The sequence below is a fragment of the Vicugna pacos genome, chromosome 21, assembly GCF_048564905.1.
Source record: "Vicugna pacos chromosome 21, VicPac4, whole genome shotgun sequence".
Classification (NCBI taxonomy): Eukaryota; Metazoa; Chordata; class Mammalia; order Artiodactyla; family Camelidae; genus Vicugna; species Vicugna pacos.
In genome coordinates, this window is record NC_133007.1 from 14,955,043 (window position 1) to 14,979,874 (window position 24,832).

The following is a 24,832-nucleotide window of genomic DNA, read 5'->3' on the forward strand; positions in this document are numbered from 1 at the left end:
ATAGTGAGCTTGCCTCACTTTCTCTGGAGCTCAGGTCCCTAACCCCACCCTTGATAGTTCTAATGACCATGTCAAGCTTACACACAATGCTTTCCTTGCCGGATACTGCTGGGTGGTGAACATACTCTTCCTCCGCTCTTGTAAATAAAAATGACACTCACAACACACTGACTCTGACAGAAGGTGAAATGCTGGTACAACCTTTGGCCACAAAGGAACATCAGAAATACTTCAAAAGTGCATCTTACCTTCTCGTTTTATCTTGAAGTCATTAGCTATAAGAATATGATTTTTCTGACCAGTGATTATGACCCATTTCTAACCCTTAGCCTCATTAAGGAATGACAGATCCTAAGTCAGAACTTGGTTACTGTGTTTTGCTGGAATCTGAGTGCTTGGTTTGGACATAACACAAAGTACAAGCTCAGAGAGTGGCTCCCGAGTGTCTATACCGAGCGGCCACGTTGGGGGGGGTAGGCGTATAGACGCAGAGCACGCGCTCTGTTTGGTGCCTTGGCAGATGGGACGCTCTTCTCCACGATGGGTTCAGGCTGCTTCGTGGAAGGGCGGTCAGCATATTTGAGGACCCACGGTGCATGGGCACGAGAAGGAAGCAGAAGAGCTGACTGCTGTGCTTGAAACGCGCGCCTTCTGTGTGGGGTCGGCTGTGCTGCGCTTTCTTAGAGTGACGTTTTCTCTCTGTTCCCCTCCCTCTCGGCCCTTTTCTGTGCTATTTAGAACCCTTATTCCAGCAAATCAACTTCCCTGCATTGTCAGCTTTTTAAAAACTGATTTCCTTCATCTCGTGATCAAAATCTGGTTCTTTTACAAGGCTCCTAACATTATTCAGAAGAACTTTGGAAGTGTCCCGGCTCCCTCAGGTGTGATAGGGTCACCAGGGGGGCCTGGCCCCTTACCAGTTCCCATCACAGTTTTCAGGCTTCACGTTCTCGCCCTTTCTTCTCTAAATATCCGTCAGATCCTCTCTTCTGGGCTCCAGATCTATCTCTACCTGCCTGTTGAGCACCTCCACCTGGATGTTCCACCAGCACCTCAAATGCAGGCTTTGCAACATGGAACCCTTTATCCGTTTCCCTTTCTGCATTTTGTTTCTAGTTTATGATCTAACCTCCAGGCAGTGGGCATGTAAGGATAGACTATATTTCTATCTTTGCCCAGATCTGCATCTCAGGGGTACAAGGAAGAATATTTCTCCCTGAAAATTCTTGCTGTCTAGGTTAGACGTCTTGTTATTTTGTTGTATTTCCCTAACAGTGAAATTAAGGCTTTCTCCCTGTCTAAAAACCTGCAAGAAGTTAAGAACTACTACTTTGGTTGTTTTCAAAGTGAAATAGCAAACCAGTGGTAGACTGGTAATGAAAAGTGAAGCCCCATAAGGATTGAATTAATTCTCTGGATAGCTGAGTCATAACTGGCTCCTAAAAAGTAGAAATAGTTTCTGTTCATGACAGGAATCTCACACTTAAGATCTCTGTGTGAGCATAGGTAAGTGCACATACTGGCAAATGATCCAGTACTACTCATGTTCGGTAATAAAAGTTCCTAGTCAGAATGCTCTTTCCAAGACCAGCACCTAGTACAGTGGATGGTATCGAGTTGCTTTGGGACAGATGCTTTCATGGCGCTGACTGAACAAGAGTCAGCTTCCTCCACCAGAACCAGGGGCGTTAATCGCTTTAACTGATGTGCGTTGAGAAAATATCTTACTTACACTTAGCATCTTGTTGTTCCCTCTGTTCTTTGGAGCAGCAGAAATTTGAATTAAGAAATATTCCTATTTGATTCTTAACTACTAACCTTTCCTACAAATCTGTGCATAATTTATGCATAATGTTGTGTGTGCCTAAGGGGAGTGACAAATCAGGTTCTCGCTGAGTTAACTGCCTTGTTCGGAATCACGCAGGGAGTTACTCCTTCCTTTCTTCCTTCGTTAAACAAACAAAAAGTCACTTTAGACCAAGCTTTTCTTGCTGTGGATTACGTTAATACTTTCTAGTGTTCCATTTCAGTGTATCTCGATTGGGGGGCTGTATGATTGTGCTAAGGATTTCAGTATCCATAACTAGCTTTTAGTGGTCCACTTGTGGTTAGTATTGTACCTCAGTCACGTAAAATGCAGAAGCCTTGGACTCCTGCTGGTGTCTCCAGCCCCCTGCCCTGCTGTTGTTTTGTTAAATATATATCAGTTGTGCGCGCCCAGGCACACCAACACATCACACACATTGAAAGTACCAGGCAGTGTTACAGTATTGACTTCACATAGTCATATATATTTAAAATAAGAGGTAAAAGTGTAGCCTTTAAATTTATTCTGATATTTACTATGTCCCATGCTCTTCCTTTAATCTTGAAGAGCCAAGTTTCCCTTTGGCATCTTTTCCTCTTCAGCCTGAAAAACGTGCTTCAGCATTTTTGTAGAGCAGGTCTTCTAACTGAAACTCTTCTGTTTTCCATGATCAAAAATGCCTTTATTTTGCCATCTTTCCTGAAGGATATTTTTTTTTTAGATAGAGAATGCAGGGTTGATCATTTTTTTCTTTCAGTACTTTAAACATAGTTCCCCTTTGTCTTTTGGCCTCTATTTTCTTAATGAGAAGTTAGTATCATTCAGTTTGTTATTTCTTTCCCCCAATGTGTAATTTTTTTTCTAGCTTCCAAGATTTTTAAAAATTTATCTTTAATTTTCAGGAGTTTGATGATAATGTGTTTTGACGTAGTTTTCTTTGGTTTATTCTTTTTGGTTTTCATTGAACTTCTTAAATCTGTAAACTTAAGTAATTTGGCCAAATTTGGGAAATTTTCAGCCGTTATATTCTTTATGCCCCAATTCTTCTTTCTTTTCTGGAACTCCAGTTATGTCATGAGACCTCTTGTTATTGTAACACAGGTTTCTGAAGCTCTGATTTTTTAAAAAAAATAACGTTTTCCTTTCTATTCTTTAGATTGGTTAACATCTTCGCGTTCACTAACTCTTACGCTTATCGCCATCGTTCTGTTATTGAGTCCATCCATTGAATTTTTAATTTGTAATTTTTTATTTTTAATTTCTAACATTTCTGTTTAGTTCTTTTATGTAACATTCATTTCTCTTCTGAGAACTTGCATCTTTCACCTTATTTCATAACTGTTTCCTTTACCTGAGGGGAGAATGGTTATAATAACCTGCTTCAAATTCTCTCTGGTAGGAAGTTCTCATATCTGGTGTTTCTGGTCCATCTTAGGGTTGATGTTTGCTGGTTGTCTTTTCACACTTTCGTGTCTGCTGAGTGATGTTGCCTCCTGGGCATCTCGAATGTCATGCAGGGTAGACTCTTGGTTCTGTTATAATCCTCTGGAGAATGTTGGTGGTTTCTGTTTAGCAGGCAGTCAATCCCCTTAGGTTCACGCTTCATGTTTTTTAGCCACTCTCCTCTTGCCCTTCTGTGCATAGTAGTTCAAACCTCAGTTCATTTCTCAAACCTGTGCTTTGCTGGTTTGGGTCTGTCTTGTGCATGGTTGGTCCAGGGGTCCATTTGGGACCTGGGTAGGGATACAGATAACTAGGGCATCTCCTTCTCCAGCTCTCTCTCCTCTGGGAGAGCCTCCTCGTCCTCCGGCCTGCCTTTCTGTGATTCTCCTGGCCAGAAGGATGGCACGGTGTCTGTCAGAGTTCTAGCCACCTTTGCTGCACTTCCCTGCAACTGGGACCTGCCTTCAGTGCACAGCTGTGAGAAGGGGCAGTCCCTGACCAGGAAGCTCACCCCCATGAGCGACCCCGCTCCATGATCTACACGTTGTTGTTTCCTTTTCAGAGTCTCAGATAGTTGGTTTGGGCACTTGGTTCAGAGTTTATAGCAGTAATCACTGGGAGAGCTGGGCTCTCAGGGGCCTTACACTGCCATAATGGAATTGCAGGTCTCTGTAAGTTACCTAAATGTTGGTAAAGTGAATACTGTCACAACAGTCCTTTGCCTTAATTCAAATTTGGGGGGTAGGAGGGGGAAGTAGGAAGCTGGAAAGGACTTTGCATGTAAGTAAACATCCTCTGACTTGACTGAAATGTGTATGAAACTGTAATTAATCTGGTTTTGAATCATTAACTTCGTCAGCTCCTCTGTTTGTATTTTATTTTATTTTACTTAAATTATAGTTGATTTACAGTGTTGTGTTAATTTCTGGTAAACAGCATAGTGAGTCATATATATATGTATATATATAATATGTATTCCTTTTCATATTCTTTTTCATTATAGCCCATTACAAAGTATTGAATATAGTTCCATGTGCTGTACAGGAGGACCTTGTTGTTTGTTTATTTAATAATAGTAGTTAATATCTGCAAATCCCCAGCTTCCAGTTTATCCCTCCCCACCCTCTTTACCCCCTGGTAGCCATAAGTTTGTTTTCTGTCTGTAAGTCTGTCTCTGGTAAATAAGTTCATTTGTGTCCTTTTTTTTTTTTTTAAGATTCCACATATAAGTGATATCATACGGTATTTTTTTCTTTCTCTTTCTCTGTGTTTTTAAAGCACCTGAAGACACTTCGTCACCCTTGCTTGCTAAGATTTTTATCGTGCACTGTGGAAGCAGATGGCATTCATCTTGTCACCGAGCGAGTGCAGCCTCTGGAAGTGGCTTTGGAGACACTGTCTTCTGCAGAGGTCTGCGCTGGGATCTATGACATATTGCTGGCTCTTATCTTCCTCCACGACAGAGTAAGTAACCTGGACACAGTCTGCCTCACAGGCTTTCCTGTCGCCCCGGCCGGAGGGCGGAGGGGACGATGTGTATGGTTGTACTTGTGGCTTACGATATCTGTAGAAATCAGAAGTTACCGTTCTTACCAGAAAGCTCCGCAAGGGAAAAGAGCACATGGGAAGGCATGAGGGATGCTGCAGACAGGTGGTTTGTGGAACGGACAATGAGGTCTTCGTCCCTGGGCAGTTATTTGTACAACTTGATTTCTGTTTACTGTCGTCTCTCTCTAGTTTTGGTCAAGTCTTTACCTGAAAACAACCATGGCTGGTGTTTGCTATTAAGACAAAATAAAGGTTTAAGAACCTCAGTGCTGCTGTGGACCAGAGTTCCTATTTGTTTTCAGTAGGTTTTTTTTTTCCCTATTTTAGATTATTAAATTACCATTTCTTAGAAAGAGGCAGTTTTACACACCCCTTCCCATCGAGTAGGCGGTACCAGAGAGAGACAGCCGCCTAACACTGTGGCGATGTTTGTGCTGAGGGGAGAAAGTGGGAGTTCCTATGTTTACTTCTGGTCTGTTTCTTAACAGTATTATTGAGCTACTGCTTCTTAATCGAATTTACATCTCAAGCATTAAGGCCTTTGGCAGCACCCCCAAGATTAAAAAAAAAACACCAGTCACAGGTTAGAAACCCTTACATTTGACTCATTTTAGTGCTTTTTTTTTTTTTGAAATGTTCTGTTAATGGGAGACAGACTCTCCGCATATCACTTTGGAATTGTCACCTCTTAAAAGTATGTCTGAGATTCATATACGAAGAGGTGTTAATGCTCCCCTGTGGAGGAGTATCTTCCTTGTTGGAGAAGTGCATGAATGTGGTGAAAAGCCTGAACAGCCTGAGAGTGCAGGTGGGGGCCCGTCCGCCTGCCCTCCGTGAGCCCAGCGCCCTGCTCCTCCCCGCGGACAGCCGCGGGGGTCGGCGGGGGGTCGGCGTGTCGCCCAGAGGTGGTGTTTGTGCGTAAACAGCAGGCACCTCTGTGCTCTCGCTCCTTTGCGTTTTCTCAAATGGAAACGCACCACACATACTATTCTAAGCTTCCCTTTGAAAAATATATATCTTGGAGTGTTTTCTATAAAAATGTGTGCATATCTGGTCTGGCGGGTAGAGTGTTTAAAATGCACGTGAGCTACTGGGATGACTGATTTCTGGTTTGGAAAAAAACCGAACTTCAACCCCGTTCTCGTTCTCTTCTTCCCTTTCATTTATTTGACTGTACTTTTTTTTTTATAGTTTTAAATTTGGCTCGTCTGTGGTCTGTGGGATATTTCTGATGGTCCTTTTCCTTCCATTTTCCTCTCCTTCAGGCAGAATTTTTGTAATGGCTACTGACAAGCTTTCAGGTGAAGTGGATCTGGGTTCGTGATAGAATGTAGGTGAGAAAGAATTTAGAGGAGGTAATTAATACAATAACCTCTGGGAGCGAAGATAAACTTTATCTTGAAGGGCACTGGAAGCAGATGTAGGTTATACAGACTTGCAGATTCATGTTTAAGGGCCCTTGTACCTCCTGACTCCCGTGGAGATGGGTTTGTGTAATATCCGTGCAGCGGCCTTAATGTCTTTATTAACCTGCCTCACCCGGCAGGGGGAGAGAACAGAAGCCTTTCCATTGTATTTTCCTTCTTTCTAACCTCGTAATGCTTAAGCAGGCTCATTCAGTTGGCCATTTCCTTAAAGTTGTAGTTCTGTTTATTATGCCACAAGTAGGCAGACTTGCTGTAATTTTTTTTTTTTTTTTGGTGACTAGTACTCAGTTCTTAGAACTCTTACTTAAACTGGAGTGCAGGCTTCTTCCTATTCTTTCTCTCCAGGGACACCTCACACACAACAACGTCTGTCTGTCGTCTGTGTTTGTGAGTGAGGACGGGCACTGGAAGCTGGGAGGCATGGAGACGGTCTGTCAGGTTCCTCAGGCCACACCAGAGGTAAGCTGGGCCGCAGGCCTCCTTGTTCTTCAGGATTTGAGAGCGTCCTGGTGTGCGTTTCGTGCTCAGGGCCTTCCCTTCAGGCTTAGATTTGGAGGTATGACTTTTTGTCAACACTCATGTTCGTAGAATTGTAGGATTTTATTCTCTGGAGGGGCGCTAGGGGTCATTGATTCTTTCCTCCTCATTTTATAGCTGAGGAACGTGAGTTGGAGAGAGGTGAAGCGGCTTGGTCAGATTTTTAATTAAGTGCCCCTCCTCTGGGCTCCTGTAATACCCTGTACTCAGTTCTACCCCTGCGTGTTTCGTGCTGAAAGCACCGCTGTGTGTCTGTCTTCCCTGCTAGTGGTTGGACGCCCCTAGGTTAGCATATTTGTCTTCACACATCCACCTAGAACAGTGCCTGGTGTGTATTGGGGACCCGAGAAACGCTCACTGAATAGTCGTTCCAGTCACGCATTACGTCTAAGAGCTGGCATCCGGGGCTGTGCGTCTGGATGCCTCCTGGTGGGCCGTGTGCTGCTGCCCGGGGGCTTGCTGTAATTCTGTCTGACAAAGCTCAGCCAGCCTTCCTGTTCTCTGTCTTGTTTCTTGTTTTCGCCATTTTGCATGTTGCCACTAGACTGACTCTTTTTAAAAAAGCAAAACCACTCCCATCATAATGTCCCGACTGCCGGGGCGGCTCGCTGACTTACCTGGCTCGGCCTCATGTCCCCTGTTCGCTGCTGTGCGGCCTCTGCCCGGGGGCCTCATGGGATGTGCGTCTTCAGGGGCTTGGGCTCAGTTCAGATGCTGCTCCGCCCCGAGGTCAGAGACGTTCCTCTGATCATTTCTGCTCCTGTCGATCGCTTTCTCCTCAGAACTCGTGTGATCAATGTAGCAGGACGTAGTTCTTCCTGTGGGACATCTCCCAGGTTTTTAACCGCAGCATACAAGGCCCTTCACAGCCTCCCCCAAGCCCACCTTCAGCTCCAGTTACCACTCAGTTACTGGGCCGCACGCTGGTGCAGCCTCTCCATGCAGCCCCGCTGTGTTCTCGTGTGTGCCACTCCTCCGCCCTCGTCTGTCTTTGTGCGTGGTCCTCCCCTGGGCCCTCTACAGGGTGCAGGTGAGGCTGCGGTCCAGCTGAAGCCTGAATCTGGCCGAATCTCCTCTCCACGAAGCCCTGCCCTGGGCCTTCCCTTCCCAGCAAGATCAGCCGTCCTCCTGGGCCTCCACTCAGCACGTGTTACTGCAGTTCCCAGGTTACATTCTGGGTTCTGAGCACCTGGCTGGGGGCGGGGATTTTTTGCATCATTTTGTTTTCCTACTGCCCTAAATGGCTTTTGGGACATACAAGCTCTTGAAAAATTATCTTTGAATCATGGATGCATTTCCTTGTTCTGTGGATGCTGGCTTTGTCTCTGTAGTTTGTAAGGTCCTCCTGTGTCTCTTGTGGCAGCAGGCCTGTGACCGACCTGAGTCAGCGAGCAGATGAATGATGGGTTTGTTCTACTCCAGAGCAGCCTTTTACTTCTTAATATCTACGCACGATGAGAGGGAAGTGTTTCTGATTTCCTTATAAGGAAATTAGATACAGAGATGCCTCTAAACACCAGAGGGTGCGTGTGAAACCAGCCGAAGGGGAGAGGAGAGGAAACTGGTGCTTGTTTCCCACTAAGCCTTGTGCTGGGGCAGGTGCCGTAGTTTCGTTTTTCAGTTACGAGGATTTTAAGTGCGTGTATTTAGTGGGTGGTATTGGTTTGAAGGTTTCGGTGCTGCTGTGGCCGTTGCTCTTTGCTTTTGTAACTTGATGTGAGAAACAGGTTCACCAAACATAATGTGTGAGTTACTTTCCTCAATTTATTTCTCTGTCTAGTTCCTGAGGAGTATTCGGTCAGTCAGAGACCCGGCATCCATCCCTCCTGAAGAGTCGGTAAGAAGATAACCCTTCAGATGCAGCGAAGGCTTCTCTGTGTAACCGAGTATGAAGCTGAGAAAACCTTCCCCCTGCCCACCTCTCTGCTGCGTCACAGACGCCCCACACTTCCTCTGGCCTTGAAGGCTTCTGACATTAATCTTACCTCCACAGCAGGGAGCCTTTTCCTTGGCACTCAGCTTCCATTTTTGTCACACAGATACTGTGATGTCGCTCAAAGATCAGAGGTCCCTCGATGTGAGCGGGGCTGAAGCTTCACAGCCACTTCAGGGCAGGTCTCTGTACCTTACTGGCAGGCGTGATGGCGGAGGAAGCCCCAGCCCCTCCCCGGGGTCGCCCACACCGGTCGTCTGCCTGTCTGCCACTAGTTGGGGTTCCAGGTTGTGAGGAAGAGTGCTTATTCATAGTATGGTGTCCGTGGAGAAAGGTTATGCTTCGCAGTAAATCCAAAAGCAGTTGCTTTCTCCAAATTTGTTCTTGTAACCACTGTTGAAAACACTGGTCCCCAAAGACGCATTTAGTGTGTTTCACAGGAAACACAAGCCCAACTCGAAACTGAAGTAGAAACCTAAGTCTCGAAATAAATCAGGTTTACTCAGATCAGTACTATGTGTATACATTAGTGTTTTTTAAGCTGATGATTTGTGAGTTTTGAATCAATTTAGGAGTCCTGACCAGTATTTTAAGGGAGGGGGAAAAAAAAGGAAGAAAATAGAAAGTAACATTGAGGGGGAGGGTATAGCTCAGGGGTAGAGCATGTGTTTCGCATGCATGAGGTCCTGGGTTCAATCCCCAGTGCCTCCATTAAAAATAAATAAGTAAACCTAATCACCCCCTCCCTCCCAAAAAAAGTTTAAAAAAAAAAGAAAGTAATATTGGACATTTTGGGTAGTAAGGCTGAGTATTTTATGCCACAGACATAAGTTCTGACCCTGTTTTCTTTTTGTTCTTTTGATATTATTATCTTTGATAAGTTTTATTTACTAATAGTTTTAAGAGTCTGTAAATGAGTATATGGTGCTGCGTAGTTCTGAGTATGGTAAATGCAAAAATGGGAGAAAGGAAAGCCTGAGAAACGGCTTGTAAGGCAGGTCCGCTGGTTTTAATGGTCTTCACTGCTTTCAGTCTCCAGAGTTCACCACTCTGCCGGAGTCACAAGGACACGCCCGAGATGCCTATTCTTTTGGGACATTGGTGGAAAGTTTGCTCACAATCCTAAGTGAACAGGGTGAGTTGGAGTCACACTGCACATCCACAGAGTAAGTGGGGAGACCGTCCACAGCCTGTCCTGTGCGGATGCAGAGGCCTGCAGTCTTTGATCTTAGTAAGGAACCTGTTTGCTCACCCAGGAACCTGTTTAGGGCAGATCTTAGTAGCAGTGAAGGGAGAAGCTTTGGGTCTCTTTACTTTGCAGAATAGTTAAAAGAATTTTCATTAGGAAGCACTTTGAGCTCTGCTATCAGCCTCATGTCATTAGCTTATTAATTGGCGTTGGTATTTATGGTCAAAAGACACTGTTCCTTACCAGCCAGCCAGTAAGTGGATGCTGGTATTGGTTTACATGTAGTGATCTGAAGAACAGAGGAAGAGTCAACGTTTTTAATTAATTTCTAAATCAGGCTTAACGTTTCTTTATCTCCGTTCCTTCTTTTGATTTTTTTTCTTTCTGATTTTCACTTACTCGTTACCTTTTCCCGCTGCCCCGTGAAGCCCGGGCGGCGGGGCGCACTGCTCCCTCCCGAGCCCCCCCCCGCTGCCGGCCGCCGAGGCACCTGTTCAGGGTGCGGGCTCCGCGCCGCGCTGAGCCCCTCGCCGGCCTGCGTCTCGCGTTGCCGCAGCTGCGTGCGGCTCCAACGCGGTTTCCTGTGTCTGGGTCGCGCGCTGTTCTGAATTTATAAGCACCGTTCAGCTGTGGGCACACTCTGAGTTTTCCCAGCCTAAATGCCTGAGAATTAAGCCCTCAGGCCCCCCCTGTGGGCGATGAACTCACTCCTGTGTCTGGAATGTGGTGATTATGTACTGTCCTTGGGAGAAGTGAATACAGCCCTTCCTGTAGCTTCCTGTGTCCTGTGGGAGAGGACGCTTGGGTGCACAGGCCCTCGGACGTCCTCCTCCAGGCCTGAGCGGAGTGGGACTGACAGTCAGGGGGCAAGAGGGCCCCTGGGGGGGGGGACGACAGCGAGGGGGCTGCACGCGTCGGCAGGCCGTCTTCTACACCTGCCGCGGAGCTGGGCTGAGGGCGCCGCAACAGCCAGGGCTTTGTTTGTTTGGGCTTTTTCAGGTTGGTCTTTGCTCCCGTCAGTCTCCAGCTGTAGAGGCCCTGAAAGGAGGCGAAGGCCTGGGCACTAACTGTAGCTCTGGATTTCAGTTTCAGCGGATGTCCTCTCCAGCTTTCAGCAGACCTTGCACTCCACCTTGCTGAGTCCCACCCCCCAGTGCCGGCCTGCGCTCTGCACCCTCCTGTCCCACGACTTCTTCAGGTGAGGGCGCCTGCCTCCCGCTGGCCCTTAGGTCCTTAGAGCTCCAGCAGGGGAAGGGGCTGGGCTGTGTCCAGTGATTGAGAAACTTAACAGACACGGCCTCTCCTTTCTGCTCCCTCTGGATTATTGATAATGAGTTTGTTATTGCTGAATTTTTACTTGGTGGGGGAGGCATGGGAAAGCGCTCATTTCTCTTCGGGTAGAAGACTGTTTTCTTTGTTTAGTAAAGCGTGATGGAGGAGCAAAGATGTCGATTTAGAAGGAGGGGCACAAAATAACTGTTAATCCTGTGGCTGGATTCAGAGATGGTTTTGAACCTCTCTTCAGGTTAGTTTTCGTCAGTGTCCTTCCTTTCAAATTCCCATGATTGCGGGATTTACGCACGGGTCAATTCCACGTTCGTGACTTCTGTTAGCAAAATCAATCTTAGGTCAGTTTTGAAACTGAAAATCCTTATGTGTTTGCAGTCGGAAAGCCTGAGAAAGACCAGACTGAAGGGAAAGCTAATATTACTGCTGAAGGTGGGGGGAGCTACCTCCAGGAGAGGATGGAGGTGCACTATTAAGCAGGGCAGAGGGGATGGTTTCCTTGTAGTTAGAACGGTTTTTTGTTCCGGAGAAACTGTTCAAACCTTTCCCATTACGAGCCTTTTCACCAAGGTATTTTCTTGTCCTTTTGGGGGATTCGTGGTAAGGTCTTGTTTACGTTGATATAGAATCTCTGCAAAAAAAAGAACCCTTTACAGCAAGTAGATTCTCTCATCACTGTGTGTGATAAGAGTTCTTTAGTAGGAATTGTGTGTTAAGCAGAGAGGGGCGAGGGAAGCCGGAAACACGGCCCCGCCCCTTGGCAAACTGCCGTGGCTCCGTGAGAGGGGAAGCCCAGCCAGAGTCCGCGGGAGGAGCCAGGGCTGAGGCAGCCGAGCTGGTCCGACCAGACTTCAGTTAAGACATTCGTGCTTTCTCTCCGCTGCTGAGCCGGAGGGAACAGGGGTGAGGAGGAGTGAGACTCCGGGGCCAGCAGCGCAGGGGCGCGGGCTGCGGGCCGGAGCGTCCTCCTCGGGGGCAGCGCCCCCACGTGGTGGGACGGGAGCGCGTCCCTGGAGCCCAGCCGGCCTCGGGACCCCGGGGGCCCTGCGGAGCTGGCCGTGCCCCTCACCCTCCTGCCCGCCTGGCGGAGAAGATGACCAGACACCTTACGACAGGAGGAGTGAGACGATCCCTGTGACTTGTACCAGAAATCCCTCTTCCCCCAGCCTCTTTCATAGTTTCTGCTTCACCAGAGGAGGCCCGAGAATCAACAGCTATTTTGTGGTGGTGATACCATTTCTCCCCGGGTATTTCGTGTAACCACATCTGCTGCAACAGAAAATGTGGATGATTGTGACGATTACGAAAACAACGGAGTTTGCTGGTGTTTGTGTTCGCACATGTGCGCACGCTTAACTGTGTGATCTCTTTACAGATCTCTTTGATGTTCTTAAAGTAATGAACTCCCTTTGGGCTTGTTCCGCAGTATTTGTTTCCTAAGCTTCTTGGGTATAAAGCATCTTCTGAGTGGCACCGGAGGATGTTTCCTTGTTGAATATTATTACGGTGTGGACGTCGGTTTATGGCTTTGGTATTTAACGTGCCTTCTCTAATCTGTTGTCCTGCTTTTTATTTATTTATTTATTTTTGGCATTTAGGAATGATTTTCTAGAAGTTGTGAATTTCTTGAAAAGTTTAACACTGAAGAGTGAAGAGGAAAAAACTGAATTCTTCAAGTAAGTTCACAGAGTTCAGACCTGAAAATTCAGTCACTTGGATTAAGTCCACGTAACCACTCTAGGTGTCCCAGCGAGGACGAGTCAGGCCTGTGGTTTCCTGAACGAAGTTTAGTGACATTTCTTACATGGCAGGCTGTCTGCCAGGCCCTAGGATGGATAGTGACAGAGAACACAGAGGACTGGGGAGGAGGTGGGTAGAGAGAAGGTGTTCTGGGCAGAGGGGCAGCACGAACAGGGCACAGAGGCGGGACGCGGCGTGTCTTGTTCGTGGAATGATGAGCACTCAGCTCCTGTTGGAGGGCAAGTCCCAGGCAGGGTCAGGGGAGGTGTGGGCACCCTTGTTGTGGCAGTGAGGCTGTTGACACTGGTGGTGAGCAGTGGACTTCAGGCCTTGAAGCCATCCAAGGAGTGAAAGCAGGCTGTGGAATGGTGACGTGCCCCCTTGGGCGGATCACCGTGTTGATGGCCGAGGACGCAGGTTTATTTCACAGAAGACTGGGGGTGGCTGGTAGACCGTGGCAGTCAGGCAGTAGGTGTGAGGCCTCAGCGAGGGTAGTGATGGTGCAGTGCAGGAGACACGGACAGAAGTATTAGAACATAAACTTGGCAAGCCTTAGTGACTGTGACCAAAAGAGAGAATCCTGGAGGGGAGGACCTGTGTGCAGGGAAGATGAAGAATTTGGTGTTGGGTGTGTTGGTTTGAAGTGGCTGTGGGCCTTGAGGCAGAGATGTATGTGAAACTCAGGAGAGAAGTTGTAAGCTGATGAGCTTAATGATGGTGAATATTTGGGTTCATCAGTCCACAGTTGGTAACATTTTCCCAGAGTGGGTGGCATGAAAAGAACAGGGGCCCAAATGTAACCTGGGGCACCCAGCCTTTAGGGGAGCATTGGGGAGGGAGTGGGGATGCATGGGACAGAAGCAGTGGTTAGAGGAGGTTCAGAGAGCCGGGGAGGCTGGTACTCCAGGGGAGCAGAGTCTCAGGAAGATGGCATGGACAGTCCCTGCTCACTCAGCAGGCGGGAGCGCGCTGGTAGCCTTGTCTTAGCAAGAGCCGTTTCAGCAGAGAGTCACACTGCAGTGAACTGAGATGTGGGAGAAAGGTGAGCAAGTGGACTTTGTTAGGTAAAACCTCGTGAAAAGTTCGGAGAAGAGAGGACATAGAATTGCTGAAGAAGGAAGTGGAGTCAAGGAAGGATGTTTTTAAGGATGGGAGATGTGAGCATGTTCATGGGCTGAGGGAACGGAGCTGGCGGGGGAGTGGGGAGGGGCTGAGGCTGCCATCGTGCTGGGGCACCGGGGTGCGTGGCCCTGGGGGAGAAGGCTCGCTGTTAGGGGTCCTACACCTGGATTGGAGGTTGTGTGTGTGCTGACTAGCTGGCCTTGCCTCACACCTTCTACATTTTTTCTTAAATACTTGGGGGCTGACCCGTCTGCGTTCCCCAGCCGTGGGGCAGGCTCCTCAGCGGTGGGAGCGGGGAAGGCCACGCGAGTCCTGGCGGGGCAGGTGAGCAGATGCACCGTCACAGCCGTTTCCCGGGCTCTCCCCCTCTGCCCTCAGGCTCCTGCTGGACAGAGTCGGCTGCCTGTCAGAGGAGCTGATAGCTTCGCGGCTGGTGCCTCTCCTGCTGAACCAGCTGGTCTTCGCAGAGCCAGTAGCTGTTAAGAGTTTCCTTCCTTATCTCCTTGGTCCCAAAAAAGGTGAATTTTTTTCAAAGGGTTACTGGTTATTAAGGAGTTTGGGGATTAATTAGTTCAGATTTGAGCAGTGTGAGATCACTGCGTGATGATCTGAACCACCTGGGGAGCTTTTTGAACGCTGGCCTGTGTGCTTGATCCACCGGTTCCGGGTCAGAGCCAGGACGGGGTGCGTGTGTATTTTCAGGGGTCCCCAGGTGATTCTGAGGCAGGCCTCTGGTTAATACCTGCTGTAACTGCTAGGAGAGGGGACTGCCCAGCTCCGGCTCCCGCTGTGGCACGTGACACCGCCTGACTTTGCGGATAAAATTGCATTAGCAGCATCAGTTGAATCTACTCTGTGAAGTCCCTCACTGATTAGACATAAATGTATAAGAAGCTATTGATTCAGGATTCATTAAAAACATGTTTTCTTTGTAGTACATTAAGTGTTAGTGTTTCAGAAACACGTCCACAAGGTGGAGTGTGACGAGGTAATTGAGCCTTGAGTCACTTGGGGCCAACAGCGGCACTTCCCTCTGGTTTGGGACAGGAGGACTCAGAACAGTGCTCAGAGCGTGTATGACGTTCTGGGCTCAGCGTGCGCGTTATGCTTGGCGCTCCTTCCGCTGACGTGACGGTTTGTTTCTCCATCTGATCTGGGGGAAGAGCATGCGCGGGGGGAGACCCCTTGCCTGCTCTCACCGGCCCTGTTCCAGTCGCGCGTGGTCCCCGTGCTGCTGCGGCTGTTTGAGGTGCACGAGGAGCACGTGCGGATGGTGCTGCTGTCCCACCTGGAGGCCTACGTGGAGCACTTCACTCAGGAGCAGCTGAAGAAGGTCATCCTGCCCCAGGTCAGCGGGTCAGGCCCGGGTTGGGGCCTGGGGCGGGGCCGGCGCTGTGACTGGGGGGCCTGAGGCCTCCTGGGATCCGAAGGGCTGGAGTGAAAATTGCGTTTCCAGTCCAGACGCAGAGGCAAGTCAGCTAAACAAATGTATTTGGTCTTACCCTGTGTATAACCTGAAAAACGCTGACTCTGTTTGCTAATTCTTTGGGTAAAACTAACAAGACTCACTGGTGGGCTTTGTGAACACGAACTGCGAGTGTCAGTGAAATCACTATAAATAACTAAATTCTCACGGAGAGGAGCGTGAGAGGAGCCCTGGCGGTGGTTTCAGCCTGCTGCTCAGCCCCAGGGAGCGTTGAGGCTTGGCCCTCCCAGGGCTCCAGGTTTTATTGGTTTCCTGTGGCTGTTGTAACAAATTGCCACAAGCTGCGTGGCTTAAAACAACAGAAATCTGTTCAATCTTGGTTCCAAGGTGGGAAGTCCCAGCTCGGGTCAGCAGGGCTCCCCGTGAAGGCTCCAGAGGAGAATCTTCCCTTACCTCCTTCTTAGCTCTGGGAGCTCCCGGCAGTCCTTGGGGTTTCTCGGCTTGTAGCTGTGTCACCCCAACTTCTGCTTCTCTTGTCAAGTGGCATTTTTATAAGGACATCAGTCATTGGGTTTGGGGTCACCCTAATCCAGTATGACCTCATTTTAAGGTCACATTTTGGGTGGACATGAATTCAGGGGAGACACTATTCAACTCAGTACAAGGTTTGAGATTTTGTCAATCATACGGTGTTTTTCAGATAATTTGTTTTCCTGTGAGATTTACTGATTTAATAATTGGAAGGCCTGGTTTTACGCCGGTTCTTGTGCCTTGGTACTGGGGCCATGGAGGGATGTAACGCACACCCTGCTTTCAAGGAGCTAGTAGTTGGGAAATAACAGGCTTGCCTGGGCTCAGCTTGGGGGCTGTCTTCCAGGAGAGTCAGCTGAGGCAGCCGTCACTGGGCGCCCCCTAAAGGCTGACGTTCAGAACGGCACCTCGGCACCTTGGCGGGGGGGGAGGGGCTGACTGAAAGGCTGGGCTGGGACGCTGGGACAGCTGGGCCTCTCTTGCTGTGAAGTCTCAGGATATCTTGGGGCCTCTGTCTCCCGATGTGACATGGCCACACTTCTCCGGCAGGGTGGGTGGACTTCCTCCACCGCCGCCCAGCTCCCACGGCATGGGTTGGGAACTGACACCACTTCTACCATGTTCTCTCGGTTACAGTGAGGCAAAGCTGTCAGCCCAGGTTCCCCGTGGTGGGGGTTCAGAGTTGAGCTACCACAGCTTAGCGCTGCGCTTCACATCTGGGGCAGCAGTTCTTACCCTGTATGTGGTTGGTTGTGTCTGAAAATTCAAAAGAGGAACAAAGTCCTCCTAACTCTGCAGGAGAGGAGCCATCACAGGTCTCAGAATCGGTGCTGAGCTGAGGTCACATGATCAGTTGACGTTCAGCATGTGAAAGGCCATGAACGCTCTCACTGGAGCGCCTTCCCCGGAGGGGAATGACTTGGCTCGTCTCCTGCGTTCACTTTGGTGAGAGTGTGGAAGGTGGACTGTGCAGCAAGGGGGATCAGCTCAGAAGCTATTAGAATGGTCCTGCTAAGAGATGACAAAGACTGGGGGAAACGCAGTGGCAGGGGTTATGGGAGAGGGACGAATGGGGAGGTTAGAGGGGTGGGGCTGGGTTTCTCAGCGGATGGGTGAGGTCTGAGGATGACTCTTGGATTTTTGGCTTGGATGGTTTGCTATTTTATGATTACTGTATTCATCTCATAGAATTCCAACCATATGCAAAAAAACAAAAACAAACGTTTTAGTTTACTTGTACAGTTTTGTTAGCATTGGGTCCTTTTGGAAGCCTTCATCTTAGACAAATGAGGAGACAGGACCAGAAAAACGAAGCGATTTATTGGTCAAGTCACAGTAAGAATTCCTGGTGGAGTACAGACCAGAACCCGGGGTTCCTGATACCCGGGGTGTCCGGCTGCCTCCACCAGGCAGGCCAGTCGTCCTGGCCTTGAGTCTGGCTGGTGCAGATGCTCTGCCTCCTTATGTACATGTGCCAGCTCAGAGCAAAACCTCTCCTAATGTCTCCATGTGAGCGTCTTAGGGTTCTTCTGGTTGCAGGTAACAGAAACGCACTTAAATGAGCTAAAGCAAAAAAAAAAAAAAAAAAAAACTTCAATGAAAGGATGTCAGTCTGCCGTGCATGGAAATCAAGTGCAGCTGGGACTCAGCCGTGTGGCCTTCATTCTTTTCCTTTCTCTACATCTGTTCCACTTTCAACTCTTGAAGATCAGCTTTCATTATTTGGTGTACACATGGCCATACATGGTTGTCCCATAGTCTCCAGGCTTCTTGTCCTCATTTTAAGCAAACCACAGAGATAACCAGTTTCTCTGAATTCCGGTTTTTATTATCCTCTCCAGGAAGAGAGATCATAATTGGCTTAGTTTGGGGCAGGTGTCATATGCATCAGATATAAAGAAAGTTTTCAAGGTCCTGTCTTTGTGGGTGGGGTGTGCAAGGCTGAGAAGAGGCCAGGGACTGGGACCAGCTGGGTGTTTCTAAGTGTGCCCTGCATAATGTAGCCAGTCTCTGAACTGTTTGCTGTGGTTCTGCAATGAGGTGAGTACAGATATGGAAAACTAATATTTAAAACCTTTTTTTTTTTAAATTGAGGTACATAATCAACATACGACATTACATTAGTCTTAGGTATACAACAGAGTCAGTATTTATATATATTGCAGATGATCACCACAATAAGCCTAGTTAACATTAACCATACAGAATTACAATTCTTTTTTCTTTTTTATGAGAACTTTTAAGGATTCCTCTCTCAGCAACCCTGAAATGTGCAGTACAGTGCTGTTCACGACAGTCATCCTACTGTACATCTCCGACTTACTTAATAGCGGGAAGTTTGTGCCTTGTGACCGCCTTCACCCCTTTTGTCCCCTCCCTCGTCCTCACTTCAACCCCTGGCAAGCACCAGCCTGTTCCTTGTGCCTATGAGCTTGTTTTGGTCTGTTCCTCCACTCCCTCCACGTATGAGTGGGATCATATGGTGTTTGTCTTTCTATGTCTGACTGATTTTACTTAGCATAGCATAATGCCCTCAACGTCCATCCATGTTGCAAATGGCAAGATTTTATTTCTTTGTGGCTGAATAATTTTCTTGTGTTTGTGTGCACACATTGTGTGTGTGTGCAAAATTTTTATCCGTTCATCCATCGATAGACACTTAAAAGTTGTTTCCATTTCATGGCTATTGTAAATAATGTTGCAGTGAACATGGGGGTGCATGTATCTTTTTGAGTTACTATTTCTTTCCCTTAGGTGAATGCTTAGAAGTGGAATCACCAGGTGGTGTGGTAGTTCTAATTTTTGAGGAACCTCCATACTCTTTCCGTAGTGGCTGCACCAGCATAAATTCCCACCAGTAGTGCACAGGGTTCCCTTTTCTCACATACTCTTCAGCACTTGCTCTCTCGTCTTTTTGATGAAGGCTGTTCTAACAGGTGTGAGGTGGTATCTCATTATGGTTTTGATTTGCGTTCCCCTGATGTTTAAATGATGTTGAGCATCTTTTCATGTACCTGGTGGCCATCTTCATGTCTTCAACCCATTTTTCAATTGAATTGTTTTTGCTATTGTCTGAGTTCTTTTATATATTTTGGATATTAACCCCTTATCAGATATACAGTTTGCAAATATTTCCTCCTGTTCAGTAGGTTGCCTTTTCATTCTGCTGATGGTTTCCTTTACTATGCAGAAGCTTTTAAGTTTGATGCGGTCTCATTGTTTGTATTTGATTTTGTAACCTTTGCTTTTGGTGTCAGATCCAAAAGCTCATCACCAAGACTAGGTTAAGGAACTTACTGCTTTTTCATTTTTTCCCCCTAGTTTTATGGTTTCAGGTCTTACATTTAAGTTTTTAATCCATTTTGAGTTAATTTTTGTGTATGGTGTAAGACAGTGGTCCAGTTTTCACAGCACCATTTATTGAATAGACTGTCCTTTCCGCATTATATTATTTGGCTCCTTTATTGTAAGTTAATTGACCGTATATGGATAGATTTATTTCTGGGCTCTCAATTTTGTCCCATTAACCTACGTTTCTGTTTTATGGCAATACTATACTGTTTTGATTACTGTAGCTTTGTAATAGTTTGAAATCAGGGAGCATAGTTCCTCCAGCTTTGTTCTTTCTCAAGATTGCTTTGGCTATTCGGGGTCTTTTGTGGTTTCATACAAATTTTAGGGTGGTTCTGTTTCTGTGAAAAATGCCACTGCAATTTTAATAGGGATTGAATTGGGTCTGTTGATCGTTTTGGGTAGTATGGGCAGTTTATTAACAATATTAATTCTTCCAGTCCATGAGTACAGAATACCTTTCCATTTATTTGTGTCTTTTCAGTTTCTTTCATCAATGTCCTGTAATTTTCAGTGTATAGGTCTTTCACTTCCTTGGTTAAATCCTAGGTATTCTTTGATGCAGTTGTAAATGGGATTGTTTTCTTAGTTTCTCTTTTTTATAGTCCATTATTAGTGTATAGAAATTCTACAGACTTCTGTATATTGATTTTATATCCTGTGACTTTACTGAATTCATTTGTTGGTTCTAAAAGTTTTTTGTTGGAGTCTTTAGGGCTTTCTATATATAGTCATCTGCAAATAGTGGTCATCTTACTTACTTTCTGATTGGAATGTCTTTACTTTTCTTGCCTAACTGCTGAGGTGGGACTTCCACTATTGTGCTGAGCAACAGTGGCAAGAGTGGGCACCCCTGTCGTGTTCCTGGTCTCGAGAGGCTTTCAGCTTTTTGGGATGTCAGCTGTGGGCTTGTCGTATGTGGCCTTGGTATGTTGAGGTGTGTTTCCTCTATACCTTCCTTGGTTGTTGAGAGTTTTTATCATGAATGGATGTTGAATTTTGTCAGATGTTTTTACTGCATTTATTGAGAAGATCATGATTTTTATTCTTATTTTGTTAACGTGGTGTATTACATGGATTTTGTGGGTGTTCAACCGTGCCCACATCACTGGAATAAATCCCACTTGATCATGGTGTATGAACCTTTTGATGTATTGAATTCTGTTTTGTAATTTTGTTGAGAATTTCTGCATCTATATTCACCAGGGATATTGACCTGTAATTTTCTTTTCTTGTGGTGTCCCTGCCTGGTTTTGGTATCAGGGTAATTAATACTGGCCTTTTAATATGAGTTTCCTTCTCTTCTATTTTTTAGAAGAATTTGAGGATTAGTTCTAATTCTTTTAATGAATGTTTGGTAGAATTCACCAGTGACGCCTTCTGTTCCTGGACTTTTGTTTGTTGGTAGGTTTTTGGTTACTGATTCCATCTCCTTACTAATGATCCGTCTGTTCAGATTTCCTGTTTTGAGTATTAGTATTGGTCAGCAGTATGTATCTAGGAGTCTCTCCACTTCTGGTTTGTCAAATTTGTTGGCATAAATATAACTGTTCATAGTAACCTCTCGTGATCCTTTGTGTGGCATCAGTTTTAACATGTCCTCTGTCATTTCTTGAACCCAGGACCTTGTGCATGCTAAGCATGAGCTGTACCACTGAGCTGTCCCCTCCCCCTCTTTCATTTCTGATTTTGAGTCCTCTCTCCTCTTGAGTCTCCTAAAGGTTTGTCAATTTTATCTTTTGGAAAAAAAAAAAACTTAGCTTCATTTTTTTCTTTTGTCTTTTTAGTCTCTATTTCATTTATTTCTACTCTGATATTTATTTCCTTCCTTCTACCATCTTTGAGTTTCCTTTGCTCTCTTTCTAGTTCGTGAGGTGTAGAGTCATTTGTTTACTTGGGATTTTTCTTGTTTCTTCAGGTAGGAATTGCCCTCTTATCAATTTCCCTTTTAGAACTGCTTTTGCTCCATCCCGTGTGTTTTACTTCCATTTTTATTTGTCTCAAGGTGTTTTTGATTTATCCTCTGATTTCTTCTTTGACCCAGTACAATACTGTTTAATCTTCACGTATTTTAATTTTTCAGTTTTTTTCTTGTAATTGATTTCTTGTTTCACACCATTGAATGGGTCAGAAAACATGCTTGATATGACTTAGTCTTAAATTTATTAAGACTTGTTTTATGACTTAACATGTGATCTCTCCTGGAGAATGTTCCATGTGCACTTGAGGAGAATGTGTATTCTGTTGCTTTTGGATTGAATATTCTTTATAAATCTATTAAGTTCATGTAATGTGTTATTTAAGGCCAGTGTTTTCTTACTGATTTCCTGTCTGGATGATCTACCCATTGGTGTAAGTGGGGTATTAAAGTCCCCTACTATTACTATGTTGCTCTATTTCTCCTTTAGGGTCTGTTAATATTTGCATTATATATTTAGGTTCTCCTATGTTTGGTGCATCGATATCTGTAAGTGTTATATCCTCATGTTATCATGTAATGCCCTTGTCTCTTACTACCATCTTTGTTTCAAAGTCTGTTTTGTCTGATACAAATATAGTGACCCCAGCCTGCTTTTGGTTTTCATTTGTATGGAACATCTTTTTTCTGTTCCTTTGTTTTGTCTGTGTCCTTACACCTGAAGTGGGTCTCTTGTGGCTTCATTTAGATGAGTCTTGAGCTTGGTTAGTACTTGGAAGGCCACCTGGGAATACTGAGTGTGGGAGGCTTAGAAGTGCTGAGCTCTTGGGAGGTCTCTGGCCTTGGGTTGGAGGAAGGAGCCAACAGCCATCCTGCACAAATCTAAAACCTTTTATAGCAACTTAACAGAATCATCTATGTTATCTCCAATGTATTTGTCTATTTAGTTTCATTTGGGGGGGTATTTTTTTAACGTATCGGGCTGTGATGGATTGGGAGGGGAAAATATTGGCCCTCAACCACAGATAGTTTGAGAGCTACTGACCTAGATAGAACACATATCTAAGAAACGGCGCTCATCTGAGCAAGCACAGTCTGAGTGAAGCTTGCCTGCTGTTTACAGGGAAGAAAAAGGCAGACAATGTGGTTATCTGCGCTTATGACCCAATTCACTCCTAGGTGTTACTGGGCCTGCGCGATACCAGCGATTCCATTGTGGCAATTACTCTTCACAGCCTAGCAGTGCTGGTCTCCCTGCTTGGACCAGAGGTGGTCGTGGGAGGAGAAAGAACCAAGATCTTCAAACGCACTGCCCCAAGTTTCACTAAAACCATCGACCTTTCCCCAGAAGGTAAGAATGACTAAAAAGCCTACCTTTTAAGTGTTGTTGTTTTAATGTATTAGATTTTTAACATTATACAAGTAATGCAGATGGACTGTATTCAAGTGATACAGAGAATTAAAAGGAAACAGCTAGTAGTTTCCTGCTCCCAACTCCTTCTGGGGGGGGGGGAGTCTAAGGTAAACAGTTTAATGGTTTAGTGGGAATCCTTTCATCCCTTTTTTTAAGCCCACAAAAAGACACACAGATGTATGTTTACACACACAGATAAAGGATTCAGAAACCAAAAAGTGATGAGAAAATGCTGTGCACAATTCTACAACTTGACTTTTTTGTGTAGCAGCTTATCAGAGACCTGTCTCCAGGTCAGTACATGGCTGCCTAATATTTCATTGAATATAATTCAGCAATTTCCTTGTTGATGGCTCTTTCATCCATTTCAGGATTTCTTACTGAGTCAAAGAATATATTTTAAATTTTAATAGAGATTGTCAGTTTCCAGAAAGGTTGTGGCAGCTCTCAGTAACACTAGATGTTTAAGTTCTTTGGGTTTTGCTGGCCTGTTTGGTGAAAAGCTACTGATTTTTAGGTACTTCTTTGATTCCTTGAATCAAGAAAATCCTTACTTCTCGTGTGTTCCCATTGGATGTTACATGGGAAATAGCATTAATTTCTGGTCTTTATAGGCTATAAAAGTCAAGAGTAAGAATGTTGTGGGGTATCTTGTAAGAAAAATTAGGACTTGAGCAGGGGAGACAGTGGAAGAAATAAGCAAGAGTGTGGGGCACTTGTAGCACAGGCCGGGGTGTGAGGAGGCAGGATGTGGCCTGTGATGACGTGGCTCAGTGCCTCCCACCCTCACTTTTCTAAGGCAGAGGAAGTATTAAGCCAAAAATTTCATTAGGATCCTTCTGACTAATACCTACCCTTTAGTATAAACTTTCTGATAAACTGTTAATGATAACATTTTCTTAAAATATTTTTCTTTTCCCAGTTGGAAGGTAAATGCCCATGACACAAAGCTTACCATTTTAACCATTTTTAAGTGTATGGTTTTGTGCCATTAAGTACATTCATTTTATTCTGAAAAGGAGGTGAGTAGAATCAATTACGGTGTTAAATCACCACCAAAGTGTTTTTAAAGGCTGTTAAAACCTTTAGGATACCTAGTTATAAAAGTTCTCTGCCTCCTCCAGCTGCTCCCCTAATGCTGGAAGCCCTTCTATCCTGTCACCACCACGGGGACACTCAGCCCATAGGATAGGCAGTCCGTTCTGTAATAGATGTTTCTTCAAATATCTGAAGATGCCCTCTCCCTGCAACTTATCTTTTCTCTCTGTTAACTATACCCCTTTCCCTTAACTGTTGCTCACCTAATGTGATAGAAAAAGAAGCAATTTACTGTCCCTTTCATTTTTTTGAGTTTTAATCTATCTTCAGATTCCCCTACGCACGTCGTCTGCAGCCAGCGCGGTCAGACCTCGCCGGTCCTGGAGAACCCCTCCTCCAGCGTATTCCCCAAGTGTCTCTTTTCTGGCAGCATGCCCCTGGAGAGCAGGCAGCACACACAGCGAGATTATTACAACTCTCTCTTACAGACAGGTAGGTTACTCAATTTACAGAGCTTTTCCTCTGCTTGGGGGAATGTTCTCCTGAGTAATAAGCTCTGAAACTTAAGGGCACTTTGGGGAACACTGAAGCTTTTCTCTCTCACAATTACATAGTCAGCTGGGGCCCATCTCTTTTCCCTGGACTAGAGGGTATTTACCTGTCTTTTCTTCATAACTGACACACGAACAGGTTGACATTACTTGAATTTTTTGCACCAGATACTTTACTTTGGGACTTTAGGTGCCTTAGTGTAGCATTTTCCACACTGTATTAAAGAATGGTAATTCTGGAAGATGTTAAAAGGTATACCATGAAAAAAAGAGCTGTATGGTTAAGTAAGTTTGGGGAACTTAGCAGAGTCAGAACACACTGCACAAGACTCAGTGACTTGGACTACACTTAAGAAAATCTGTTTAGAATGAGGATATGTTGGGTTAGGCAAACTTACTTGAGCACACGATGCTTTTTCAGGATGTATGTAATTCACATCTCGAGGGTAATGCTGCCTGGCTTAGAACATTTCTGTGTTTGTTTATAGACAGTTATGCCAACAAAATAGTATGTTTGAATATTTAGTAAAGGATTATGTGCTCCAGTTGTTGCTTGCTATGCTTCCATTG

At 45.7% G+C, this 24,832-nt stretch overlaps 1 protein-coding gene and 1 non-coding gene across 8 annotated transcripts in view; both read left to right on the forward strand.

The window, feature by feature from the left end:
- SCYL3 (SCY1 like pseudokinase 3) overlaps positions 1 to 24,832 on the forward strand; it is a 34,570-nt gene that overhangs the window by 7,659 nt on the left and 2,079 nt on the right. For 6 of the 7 annotated variants that reach the window (XM_072946148.1, XM_072946154.1, XM_072946150.1 and 3 more), the window contains 10 exons: positions 4,529 to 4,714; positions 6,571 to 6,684; positions 8,543 to 8,599; positions 9,728 to 9,830; positions 10,971 to 11,082; positions 12,770 to 12,847; positions 14,412 to 14,551; positions 15,197 to 15,381; positions 22,439 to 22,610; positions 24,042 to 24,203. In XM_072946148.1, coding sequence (XP_072802249.1) covers positions 4,529 to 4,714; positions 6,571 to 6,684; positions 8,543 to 8,599; positions 9,728 to 9,830; positions 10,971 to 11,082; positions 12,770 to 12,847; positions 14,412 to 14,551; positions 15,197 to 15,381; positions 22,439 to 22,610; positions 24,042 to 24,203 — 1,309 coding nt within the window. The remainder of the gene's footprint in view (positions 1 to 4,528; positions 4,715 to 6,570; positions 6,685 to 8,542; positions 8,600 to 9,727; positions 9,831 to 10,970; positions 11,083 to 12,769; positions 12,848 to 14,411; positions 14,552 to 15,196; positions 15,382 to 22,438; positions 22,611 to 24,041; positions 24,204 to 24,832) is intronic. The other variant, XM_072946153.1, reaches the window with a different exon arrangement.
- TRNAA-CGC (transfer RNA alanine (anticodon CGC)) lies at positions 9,334 to 9,406 on the forward strand. The gene has a single exon. It is a non-coding gene; the product is annotated as a tRNA-Ala (tRNA).